The 13,483-nt window shown below is 42.6% G+C and overlaps 1 protein-coding gene across 1 annotated transcript in view; it reads left to right on the forward strand.

The window, feature by feature from the left end:
* Positions 1–7,295: 7,295 nt before the first annotated feature.
* The window catches only part of TDRD1 (tudor domain containing 1), a 51,715-nt gene continuing 45,527 nt past the window's right edge, over positions 7,296–13,483 (forward strand). The window contains exon 1 of the mRNA XM_040254442.1: positions 7,296–7,376. Within this exon, the coding sequence (XP_040110376.1) occupies positions 7,296–7,376 (81 nt within the window). The remainder of the gene's footprint in view (positions 7,377–13,483) is intronic.

Genomic DNA, 13,483 nt, shown 5'->3' on the forward strand with positions numbered 1-13,483 from the left:
CCACTAAAAGTAACATAGGCTCCTCTAGGAACTCAAGAGCTAAATCTACAAGGGAAGAAATGTACAATAAAATTTAGGATATTTTGGTTATACCAGAAAGTAAAGATCAAAGGAGTTGTGTCAAAAAGATTTGAGCCAATTTAAAGGTGTTCCCCATACAGAGAAGACAATTTTAGCATTTAAAAGTAACAACAAATGAGACAAATCTACCAGTTTAAAAATTAATGAGTGTGTTGATTTTTAAAAAATGGTATTGGTCACCTTTGCTGCTCCTGCTGCTAAGTCGCTTCAGTCGTGTCCGACTCTGTGCAACCCCAGAGACGGCAGCCCACCAGGCTCCTCCGTCCCTGGGATTCTCCAGGCAAGAACACTGGAGTGGGCTGCCATTTCCTTCTCCAATGCATGAAAGTAAAAAGTGAAAGTGAAGTCGCTCAGTCATGTCAGACCCTTAGCGACCCCATGGACTGCAGCCCACCATGCTCCTCCGTCCATGGGATTTTCCAGGCAAGAGTACTGGAGTGGGGTGCCATTGAGGATGGCAATAAATCATCACATTTTGAAAACTAAAAAAAATCAAACATCCTGCCTTTTCTGTTACAAACTGAATCTCAAATAGTTGATGGAGAAAGTTCTTCTTTGTGGACTTTCAGGTAACAAATGCAGAGAAAAAGACTATTATCATTTTAGAAACACTTCCCTGGTAACTTAGACGGTAAAGAATCTGCCTGCAATGCAGGAGACCTGGGTTCAATCCCTAGATCAGGAAGATCCCTTAGAGATGGGAATGGCAACCCATTCCAGTGTTCTTGCCTAGAAAATTGCATGGGCAGATGAGCCTGGGGGGCTAGGGTCCATGGGGTCACAAAGAGTTAGACACTGAGTCACTAACACTTTCACTTATGAAATAATGTATCTAGATAATGATCACCAGTGAATCCAGAATCATATGGAAAGCTGGCTGGAAACTTTAGAGTGTATATCCCCCAAAGAGAAATGACTAGATATTAAGTGTCTTCTGAGTGAAGCAACAGAGGAACAGGATACCACCACCAGGGAGGTATTCTTGCCAGAGAGAATGTAATCAACAGAACTGTGATGAAAACTGCCATTCCTTCAATATATAAGTTGCAAGAAGATGAAAAGATTAAAAGAGAAATCTCCTTTTAAAATACATCACTGAATGCAAATATAGGATCTGATTTGACCATACATATTAAAAGTCATTTGAGACTACCTCAGAAATTGTAAATACTAACTTTATGATATTATGTAATTATTTTTAAAGACGGGATAAATTTGGGTGATGTTTTTCAGAAGTTAAAATCTTTTAAAGATATGTACATAAATATATATATGGATGTAAAGATACAATATACCAGAAAGAAAGAACATACATCAAAAAATAAAAACAACCACATTGATGGGGGGTATGTCAAAGAAGAACAAAACATAAGTGAAAGAGTTGCCAATAGTCAAAGTTGGAACAATTTGAGCAAGGAAATAAAGGAGTGTTGTATTATAACCCAGAGCATAAAATGAATATCTGAGTCTCTATTGATGTATGTATGATTGAATAGGATTGAAACATCTACTTCTGCTTTATTGACTATGTCAAAGCCTTTGACTATGTGGATCACACAAACTGGAAAATTTGGAAAGAGATGGGAATACCAGACCACCTGACCTGCTTCCTGAGAAATCTGTATGCAGGTCAAGAAGCAACAGTGAGAATTGGACATGGAACAACAGACTGGTTCCAAATCGGGAAAGGAGTGTCTCAAGGCTGTATATTGTCACCCTGCTTATTTAACTTCTGTGCAGAGTACATCATGAGAAATGCTGGGCTGGATGAAGCACAGGCTGGAATCGAGATTGCCAGGAGAAGTATCAACAACCTTAGATATGCAGATAACACCACCCTATGGCACAAAGTGAAGAACTAAAGAGCCTCTTGATGAAAGTGAAAGAGGAGAGTGAAAAAGTTGGCTTAAAGCTCAATATTCAGAAAACTAAGATCATGGCATCTGGTCCCATCACTTCATGGCAAATAGATAGAGAAACAGTGGAAACTGTTATTTTTTGGGTCTCCCAAATCACTACAGCTGGTGACTGCAGCCATGAAATTAAAAGATGCTTACTCCTTGGAAGGAAAGCTATGATCAACCTAGACAGCATATTAAAAAGCAGAGATAGTACTTTGCCAAGAAAGGTCTGTCTAGTCAAAGCTATGGTTTTTGCAGTGGTCATGTATGCATGTGAGAGTTGGACTATAAAGCAAGCTGAGCACCAAAGAATTGATGCTTTTGAACTGTGATGTTGGAGAAGACTCTTGAGAGTCCCTTGGACTGCAAGGAGATCCAACCATTCTATCCTAAAGGAAATCAGCCCTGAATATTCATTGGAAGGACTGATGCTGAATCTGAAACCCCAATACTTTTACCACCTGATGTGAAGAACTGACTCATTGGAAAAGACCTTGATGCTGGGAACGATGAAGGCAGGAGGAGAAGGGGACAACAGAAGATGAGATGGTTGGATGGCATCACTGACTCTATGAATATGAGTTTGAGTAAGCTCTGGGAATTGGTGATGGACAGGGAAGCCTGGTGTGCTGCAGTTCATGGGGTCACAAAGAGTCGGACACAACTGAGTGACTGAACTGACTGATGACTGAATATATTAGTAAGTTGAAGAGGAGAAACAAATCTCCCATGCAAAATAATTTCAAATGATTTCTGTAGATACTCTACTTTTAAGGAAGAGGAGCATAATTCCCTTTGTTTAGGTGTAGACTGCACAAAATGACTTCTGTGTTCACGACATAAAGGAAAGGAAAAAAGAATAACTTTATAGTAGAGAAACCTGATAAATACTAGCCAGGTGATCAGAAAAAATAGCAACTGTCATGTTCAAAGAATGCTTAATGTGATGCTACAAAAATAACACTTTACCTCTGTAGTCTAATTACTACCCTCTTATTATGAGAAAACATCAGACAAATTCCATCAATGGGGCATCCTACAAAAAGGTCTCACCAATACCCCTGGAGGCCATCAGTTCAGTTCAGTTCAGTCGCTCAGTCATGTCCGACTCTTTGTGACCCCATGAATTGCAGCACGCCAGGCCTCCCTGTCCATCACCAACTCCCGGAATTCACTCAGACTCATGTCCATCGAGTCCGTGATGCCATCCAGCCATCTCATCCTCTGTCGTCCTCTTCTCCTCCTGCCCCCAATCCCTCCCAGCATCATAGTCTTTTCTGATGAGTCAACTCTTCCCATGAGGTGGCCACAATACTGGAGTTTCAGCTTGAGCATCATTCCCTCCAAAGAAATCCCAGGGCTGGAGGCCATGAAGACCATCAAAACCAGGGACTGAAAAACTGCTTGAGGAGACAAGACAACTAAATGATGTGTGTTATCCTGAATGGGACCTGTGCTAAGAAAAAGGACAATAGGTAAAAACTAAAACATTCTCAATAAAGCATGGACTTCAATAAAGCATGGACTTCAATAAAGCATGAATATTGGATCCTTGTGCTTAGTTGCCTCGGACTCTTTGCAACCCCATGGACTATAGCTGGCCAGGCTACTCTGTCCATGGGATTCTCTAGCAGAATACTGAGAAGGGTTGTCCCTTTCCTTCTCCAGGGGATCTTCCCAACCCAGGGAAGGAACCCAGGTCTCCCATATTGCAGGCAGTTTCTTTACCCTCTGAGCTACCAGGGAAGTCCTCAGTCAGTCAGTCAGTTCAGTCACTCAGTCGTGTCCGACTCTTTGTGACCTCATGAATCGCAGCACGCCAGGCCTCCCTGTCCATCACCAACTCCCAGAGTTCACTCAGACTCACGTCCGTTGAGTCCGTGATGCCATCCAGCCATCTCATCCTCTGTTGTCCCCTTCTTCTCCTGCCCCCAATCACTCCCAACATCAAAGTCTTTTCCAGTGAATCAACTCTTCGCATGAGGTGGCCAAAGTACTGGAGTTTCAGCTTTAGCATCATTCCTTCCAAAGAAATCCCAGGGTTGATCTCCTTCAGAATGGACTGGTTGGATCTCCCTAAGTCCTAGTGGATCCTTAACTGTAACAGATGTATTCTACTGGTATGTTAATAATAGGGGAAACAGTTTAGCTTATGTGGGAATTCTCCATAGTCTTCTGAATCCACTTATTCTTCTAAAACTGTTCTGAAAATAAAGATCTTAAATTGAAGAAAGTAGGGAAAAACACTAGACCATTCAGGTATGACCTAAATAAAATTCCTTATGAGTATACAGTGGAAGTGAGAAATAGATTTAAGGGACTAGATCTGATAGACAGAGTGCCTGATGAACTATGGATGGAGGTACGTGACATTGTACAGGAGACAGGGATCAAGACCATCCCCATAGAAAAAAATGCAAAAACGCAAAATGGTGTCTGAGGAGGCCTTACAAATAGCTGTGAAAAGAAGAGAAGTGAAAAGCCAAGGAGAAAAAGAAAGATATAAGCATCTGAATGCAGAGTTCCAAATAATAGCAAGGAGAGATAAGAAAGCCTTCCTCAGTGATCAATGCAAAGAAATAGAAGAAAACAATAGAATGGGAAAGACTAGAGATCTCTTCAAGAAAATTAGAGACACCAAGGGAACATTTCATGCAAACATAGGCTCGATAAAGGACAGAAATGGTCTGGACGTAACAGAAGCAGAAGATATTAAGAAGAGGTGGCAAGAATACACAGAAGAACTATACAAAAAAGATCTTCACAACCCAGATGATCACAGTGGTGTGGTCACTCACCTAGAGCCAGACATCCTGGAATGTGAAGTCAAGTGGGCCTTAGGAAGCATCTCTAGGAACAAAGCTAGTGGAGGTGATGGAATTCCAGTAGAGCTATTTCAAATCCTAAAAAGTGATGCTATGAAAGTGCTGCACTCAATATGCCAGCAAATTTGGAAAACTCAGCAGTGGCCACAGGACTGGAAAAATCAGTTTTCATTCCAATCCCAAAGAAAGGCAATGCGAAAGAATACTCAAACTACAACACAATTGCACTCATCTCACATGCTAGTAAAGTAATGCTCAAAATTCTCCAAGCCAGGCTTCAACAATACGTGAACCGTGAACTTCCAGATGTTCAAGCTGGTTTTAGAAAAAGCAGAGGAACTAGAAATCAAATTGCCAACATCCGCTGGATCATTGAAAAAGCAAGAAAGTTCCAGAAAAACATCTATTTCTGCTTTATTGACTATGCCAAAGCCTTTGACTGTGTGGATCACAACAAACTGTGGAAAATTCTGAAAGAGATGGGAATACCAGACCACCTGACTTGCCTCTTGAGAAACCTGTATGCAGGTCAGGAAGCAACAGTTAGAACTGGACATGGAACAACAGACTGGTTCCAAATAGGAAAAGGAGTACATCAAGGCTGTATATTGTCACCCTTCTTATTTAACTTCTATGCAGAGTACATCATGAGAAACGCTGGGCTGGAAGAAGCACAAGCTGGAATCAAGATAGCTGGGAGAAATATCAATAACCTCAGATGGGCAGACGACACCACCGTTATGGCAGAAAGCGAAGAGGAACTAAAAAGCCTCTTGATGAAAGTGAAAGTGGAGAGCGAAAAAGTTGGCTTAAAGCTCAACATTCAGAAAACGAAGATCATGGCATCTGGTCCCATCACTTCATGGGAAATAGATGGGGAAACAGTGGAAACAGTGACAGAATTTATTTCGGGGAGGGGCTCCAGAATCACTGCAGGTGGTGATTGCAGCCATGAAATTAAAAGACGCTTACTCCTTGGAAGGAAAGTTATGACCAACCTAAATGTCATATTCAAAAGCAGAGACATTACTTTGCCGACAAAAGTCCATCTAGTCAAGGCTATGGTTTTTCCAGTGATCATGTATGGATGTGAGAGTTGGACTGTGAAGAAAGCGGAGAACCAAAGAATTGATGCTTTTGAAGTGTGGTGTTGGAGAAGACTCTTGAGAGTCCCTTGGACTGCAAGGAGATCCAACCAGTCCATTCTAAAGGAGATCACTCCTGGGTATTCTTTGGAAGGACTGATGCTAAAGCTGAAACTCCAATACTTTGGCCACCTCATGTGAAGAGTTGACTCATTGGAAAAGACCCTGATGCTGGGAGGGAGGAGAAGGGGACGACAGAGGATGAGATGGCTGGATGGCATCACCAACTCGATGGACATGAGTTTGAGTGAACTCCGGGAGTTGGTGATGGACAGGGAGACCTGGCGTGCTGCAATTCACGGGGTCGCAAAGAGTAGGACACGACTGAGCAACCTAACTGAACTGAAAAAGATAATAGTACACAAGTAGGAGTGGCAACCCACTCCAGTACCCTTGCCTGGAAAATCCCATGGACGGAGGAGCCTGGTAGGCTGCAGTCCATGGGGTTGCTAGGAGTCGGGCAGAACTGAGCGACTTCACTTTCACTTTTCACTTTCATGCATTGGAGAAGGAAACGGCAATCCACTCCAGTGTTTTTGCCTGGAGAATCCCAGGGACGGAGGAGCCTGGTGGGCTGCCCTCTCTGGGGTCTCACAGAATTGGATACGACTGAAGCTGCTTAGCAGCAGCAGGAATTTGCTTCAGACAATCAACGGAGATTGTTGCATCAGTGGCATACCGACTGATGCAGACAAGACAGACCTTAAATAGATACACTTGGAACTAGGTGATGGGTACATACAAGTAACCTTTTTCTTCTGAATTTTTTGTGAGAGTCATCGTTTAAAAAAACAAGTTTACAATTGTTCTTCTTTGAGAAACATCAACCTATAATGAAGTGCTCTCAGGGCAAACTGTGATCACCTGTACCTACTTTCCGCAAGCTCACATAAGCAGGGATTAATTTGAAAACCTTTTTTGAGACTTTAAGTGGTTAATATGACTCAAGTGACCTTTGAGGAGACAAGGTCTGTATCTTTGTCTTTGGAGTTTCCAGCAACTCCTTTCTAGAAGCTGAAACAGTAGGTACCTTGTTTCTGCAGAGGTTCGTCCTGAGCCCGCAGCCTTTGTACCAGCCCCCACAAAGCTGCACCACCAGGCCCTGAGCACGCCTCCGCGTGCACGCGGAGGATGCACGTGGACGCAGCGAGAGCACTTGGGCGTGCACTGCGCAGGCGCCACGCTGGCGCCAGGAGGGCCGGCTAGTCCTCCGGAGCGAGGTGAACTCTGGGTGCGCAACCGGGGCGGCAGGGGACCTGGCACAGGCAGACGCCGCCGCCACTTCGAGGCTTGAGACGGGTCGGATCCACAGCCCTTTTGCCTTTTTACAGGTCGGGGTTCCCATGCGCACGGGGGAGCAAAAGGGGCGCTACGTGAGGGCTGCTGAACTTCGGTCGTTGGGGGCCGGACGTTGGGCGCTGGACGTTGGGGTCGGGCGTTGAGGTCGGGCGTTGAGCGGGTACCAGGGGCCTGGAAGTGGAGAGAATATGGATGGTTGGAGAGGTCCTGAGAACTTGGGCAGGGAAGGCACGTCTCGGGTGGGAGGTTTTGGTTGGGGAAGATCGCATACGGGGGGGAGGGGCGAGAGATGTGAGAGTTGAGCTTTGGGCGTAAGGGGGACTTGCAGCAGGTTTGGAAAATAGTTCATACTTCCAGGCGTGACTCTCCAGAGTGCAAACCTCCGCTTGCATCCCCTTCAAGTACCCCTTTCCCCTTCTAGGAGAATCTGACTTGTGGATTCAGTGCTTTCATTTGACTCAAAGCTACGGTGCAAAAAATAGTTTTTAGATTTTTACCCCCCACGCCCCCTTCCTACCGCCTGTAAAAGGAAGGTGCATGGCAGCATTTGCTTAGATATAGGTGAGGCAACCCTGGCTCGTTTAACATGCGTCTGTAGTGTGTGTGCAGTGTGCCAGTCGCTTTTCTTGGTAATCAGGCCCTGCGATAAGTACGCTTGCCTTTTTGGCCTCTGGAATTAAGGAACATGCCTCTGGTTGCCTTGTTGAGCCATCCGGGTATTGAATGCACAATTGCAAGGCCTAGGAATATGAGCTGAATTTTCATCTCAACTGTGTGAGGGCGCTGGTCCTTGTGGGTTTGGTTACTAAACCTTCTCAGGTCTTCTTTCCTTCTCTGTGGGAATAAAGAAATAGGACTACTTGACTTCTCAAATTATTTCTCTCTTGAGGGAGCAAACTAATTCCGCATGAGTGGAAGAAATTCTTTGAATGTGGGAGTGCTACAAAAGTAAAGTAAAAATAATAGCTGCCTTTTAGGGGTTTAGTAAGCACCTGCCACGGTGCTAGGTGGTTGACATACAGCCTCATGTTTAATCCTCATGATTAGATATTGTGAGGAAGTTACTGCTGCTGGCTAGACTTTATAGTCACTGAATCCTAGAAAGATGAAGTGATTTGCCTGAGCTAGCATACTGAATGAGGAAGATAAAACTGCTCAGACTTGTATCTGACAGACTTTAAAGCTCACCTTCCTGTGGAATCATTGAGCTTCAGAGCTTGAAAAGTTGAATGTTTCCTTTGGGTAGCCATTCTCTCTGAATGCAAGGGGTTACTGGGAAGACAAAAGCAAACAGAAAAGGGAAAAAGTGAGTTATCTGCTGCATGCACTTGCGGGATTTAGCTCCCTTGTGGCTCAGACCGTAAAGAATCCGCCTGCAGTGCTTCCATCCCTGGGTTAGGAAGATCCCCTGGAGGAGGGCATGGCAACCCACTCCAGTATTCTTGCCTGGAGAATCCCATGGACAGAGGAGTCTGGCAGGCTACAGTCCATGGGTTCACAAAGGGTTGGAAACGACTGAGCGACTAAGCACAGCACACTGTGAATTTACTCTCACCTCTTGGCTGTGGTGTCCTGAAGAGAGGAGAGACCTTATGTCACGGTTTGCAGTGTATCCTGGGATGTTCCTGTCTTCATAGGAGAGGGGCTGCAGAATTCTAAGGGAATAAAAGAAAATTTTTACCCTTGAAGGTGTGTCCAGTGTTACTGAGATCAGTTCGTGAAGCATAGAGCTAACGGACAACACAAAACCAAGGCCTTATATTTGCCTATAGAATTGCAGAAGTTAGTTACTTTCATTCCACTGCTCTTCTGTTACTTCAGTTCAGCCGCTCAGTCGTGTCCGACTCTTTGTGACCCCATGAATTGGTCTCCCTGTCCATCACCAGCTCCCGGAGTTCACTCAAACTCATGTCCATCGAGTTGGTGATGCCATCCAGCCATCTCATCCTCTATCATCCCCTTCTCCTCCTGCCCCCAATCCCTCCCAGCATCAGAGTCTTTTCCAATGAGTCAACTCTTCGCATGAGGTGGCCAAGGTATTGGAGTTTCAGCTTTAGCATCAGTCCTTCCAAAGAACACCCAGGACTGATCTCCTTTAAGATGGACTGGTTGGATCTCCTTGCAATCCAAGGGACTCTCAAGAGTCTTCTCCAACACCACACTTCAAAAGCATCAATTTTTCGGTGCTCAGCTTTTTTCACAGTCCAACTCTCACATCCATACATGACCACTGGAAAAACCATAGCCTTGACTAGATGGACTTTTGTCGGCAAAGTAATGTCTCTGCTTTTAGTTATGACCAACATCTAGGTTGGTCATAACTTTTCTTCCAAGGAGTAAGCGTCTTTTAATTTCATGGCTGCAATCACCACCTGCAGTGATTTTGGAGCACCCCCCCCCAAAATAAATTCTGTCACTGTTTCCACTGTTTCCCCATCTATTTCCCATGAAGTGATGGGACCAGATGCCATGATCTTCGTTTTCTGAATGTTGAGCTTTAAGCCAACTTTTTCGCTCTCCACTTTCACTTTCATCAAGAGGCTTTTTTAGTTCCTCTTCACTTTCTGCCATAACGGTGGTGTCATCTGCACATCTGAGGTTATTGATATTTCTCCCGGCAATCTTGATTCCAGCTTGTGCTTCTTCCAGCCCAGCGTTTCTCATGATGTACTCTGCATAGAAGTTAAATAAGCAGGGTGACAATATACAGCCTTGATGTACTCCTTTTCCTATTTGGAACCAGTCTGTTGTTCCATGTCCAGTTCTAACTGTTGCTTCCTGACCTGCATATAGGTTTCTCAAGAGGCAAGTCAGGTGGTCTGGTATTCCCATCTCTTTCAGAATTTTCCAGTTTATTGTGACCCACATAGTCAAAGGCTTTGGCATAGTCAATAAAGCAGAAATAGATGTTTTTCTGGAACTCTCTTCCTTTTTCCATCATCAGTGATTCCTTAAAGAAATTTGGGAATCTTTCTAATTAACCTCTTGTATTGGCTACGGAAACAACAAAACTATTTACTGTGGATTTGAGGATGATTATAAATTCGTATTATTCATCACCAGTAGCGTGTAAAAAAAAAATAGTGGATTTTATATGGAGGAACTACTTATTTTAAAACTGGGTGAGGTTAGGCAGTCCTTGAGGTATTATGACCCGCAAAGCAATATCTGTAACTATATATATGGGAAGTTTGCAACCCCAGGTTGGGAAGCACAGCATTATGGTATAGGGCCCATTCATATTCAGTTATGCCCCAGTGATTGACCCAGGATGAAGCCAAATGAAGATACATGCACATTCTCAGTGTTTCATAATGTTGAAATTCAGCTTTAAAAGCCTGTTGTGTATCCCAGTTGTGGTGGTTACATAAATCTATATATGTGTTAAAATTCATAGAACTTTATAAATCAGAAGAAAAAAGGCAGTTGCGTGGTATGATAATTACATATTAAAAAAAAATTGATTTCCAAAAGATTTTAGATAGCTCCGTATATGTGCTCACAGTAATCCTACTTCCTCCAAAAGCTAGAGCATGGGCGAAAGTAGTTTTCAGAGTCAGGGATAGCACAGTTCTCCTGTTGACCATTTGTCAGCCCACATCTCGAATCCTGTGCTTTTAGGAGAGTTCTGTCTGTGTTTGGGTTGTTTATGAACTAGAGAATGTGCTAAATTGTGGGAGGTCTGGCAGATCCTCAGCTGGTGAAGGACCTGGAGGAAAGTGGATATGGTGCCCATTTCAGATGTTTGAAAGGTTGGGGTCACAACAGGCGTCAGTAGTCAGTTGGGAAGAGAATCATTTTATAGAGACGTGTGCAGTACAGTTGGCTGTCCAAAATTAAAGGCTGTTATAAGCCTCTAGTTATAGGACCGGTGTAGATGTCTGTTTACCCTGGGGGTTGTAATGAAAATTCCTAAATTGGGTGAGGCGAGTGAACCTAAATTCTAACCTAAAGATTCCACCATAGGTGGAGCTTCTTTTAAGCTTAAATCCTTTTTGTTTGCTGCTTCAGTGTGGAAGACCTGGGCTCGATCCCTGGGGTGGGAAGATCCCCTGGAGAAGGGAAAGGCTACCCACTCCAGTATTCTGGCCTGGAGAATTCCATGGACTGTGTAGTCCATGGGGTCGCAAGGAGTCGGACATGACTGAACAACTTTCACTAAGCAGACTAAACTTTTTACGTTAGGTCTAAGACTGATTCTGTTATCCCTCCTAAAGTCAATATATCTTTATTAATTTTTGGACTTTGAAAGAGTTGAGCTAAGACATGAATTATTGCTATTTAATTTCAATAAACCTCATACTATGATGTAATTCTCTGTTTAGAATGGTCAGATGACATTTTCGGACAGTGAATTTAACTGTCCTGTCCAGGTTGTCAGGAAAACAGTGCAATAGGGCATGTTGGATAGGTTTTGTCATACAGGTATCTTTTGAATGCCTCTTTATACCAAACACCACAGTAGATGCTATAGGAAATTAGAAGGGTTTTTGTTGTTGTTAATTTTTTAGTAAGACATGGTTCCAGCACCAACTTAAAATAACTGTCTTTAGGTAACTGTACAGGGTAATAAGGAGTTGTGGACTGACTGTCAGCCTTACTGAATAAAGAGAAAGTTAGGAAGGCTATTTTAGGAGTTAAAGACTGTGAGGGTCCTGGTGGTATCTTTAAAAGCTGTCTGTACCCTAGTTTTGTGGTTTAAGTATTACTGTGATTTTTTACTTGGTTTAAAATTAACCACACTTTAGGAAAAAGGTTTAATTGAACATGCAATGATATTTTAACCCTTAAAATACTTTTTATATAAAAGTAACTCATCCTTTAATATAATTTGGAAACTGAAAACAATAGTGAAAAAGATTTTCTTGTCAACTTACCCACCCCAGACCACTGTTGTTTAAAATTTTAAATTTAATGTATTTCAGTTTTCTTTTTTACATGTTTTGTTCTTTTTTATTTTGCAGTTATTATACTAAATAACAGTGTTTTTCTGATTTTTTGTTCGCTGTTCTAACAGATATTTTCCAGTGTTTCTGAAAACTGAAATTCTAAATGGTAGTGTAATATCCTATCTAGTAGAGGCATCACAGTTAATTTTCTCTTTTTTCTATTTTATTAATTTATTTTAATTTTTTCTTTTTCTATTTTAAATGGATACTTATACATACTGTATTTTTTGATATTTATAATTATTTCAGTGGGATGATTTCTAGAAGTAGATTTGTCTGGTGAGTGGGTGTGGACATTTTTAAGAATATATATTATATATATGTTTACGTATGTATATGTGCATATATATATGTACACATATATGCAAGAGAACAAAATGCATATATAAATCTCCAAATTATTTCCCAGACAGAACATATTCATTTACATTCCTTTCATACTGAGTGTTTTAATTACGTGTATGCTGCGTAGGAAGTGATACATAGGTATTCCCATTTGAATTTTTTTGTTACAGGTGAGATTTAATGTCCCTCCTCCCAACCCCATATGTTAATCAAGTAATCTTCATCCTCTATGCGTTTCGTTCATACCTTTTGCTCGTTTATTTTATTGGTATCTGTATCCTTTGGGCTGCAAATAAGGGAAAACCCAAAGGTTTATTTTTCTGATGCCACAGCAAGTCTGTGCATAGGCTGATGCGGGCTAGAGTCAGAGCCTTTGCCAGGGGCACCAGCCTGGTTATTTTCTCCTCTAGTGTCCTGAAGTTGTGCGGCTTGATCATGCTTATTGCTTCCTCATTGTGATGTGGGTGGTACATCTTCAGGCCTCAGGTCTGTGTTGCCGGAAGAAAAGAGTGAAAGACCCTGCTAGCTGAATCTGTCCCTATTCATCAGAAAAGGACAGAGCTTCCTGAGAAGCTCAACTCAGGAGAACTCTGATGATGGCCAATGTTGTCTCTGAGGCTGGCAAATCAGAGGTGAAAGGTGGTGTTTGGGCCAGTCACCCACGGTGTCTCTCTACTGTTTATCCCACTTTTTAAAGGTATCCAACTTGTCATCTTTGAGTTAATACTTATTTCCTGATCTCTTTACTGTTTTTGGTAAGCTTTTGATTGTTCTTATAGTCAGGCTTGCCATCATTTCCTTTGTAATATTTTACCACTTTTAAACTAAAACAGGGACTTCGTTGGTAGTTCAGTGATTAAGACCTCATGTTCCCAACGCAAGGGGCATGAGTTTGATCCCTGGTTGAGGAACTGAGATCCCACATGCCTCAGGGGGCG

Source organism: Oryx dammah, unplaced genomic scaffold, assembly GCF_014754425.2.
Source record: "Oryx dammah isolate SB20612 unplaced genomic scaffold, SCBI_Odam_1.1 HiC_scaffold_14, whole genome shotgun sequence".
Classification (NCBI taxonomy): Eukaryota; Metazoa; Chordata; class Mammalia; order Artiodactyla; family Bovidae; genus Oryx; species Oryx dammah.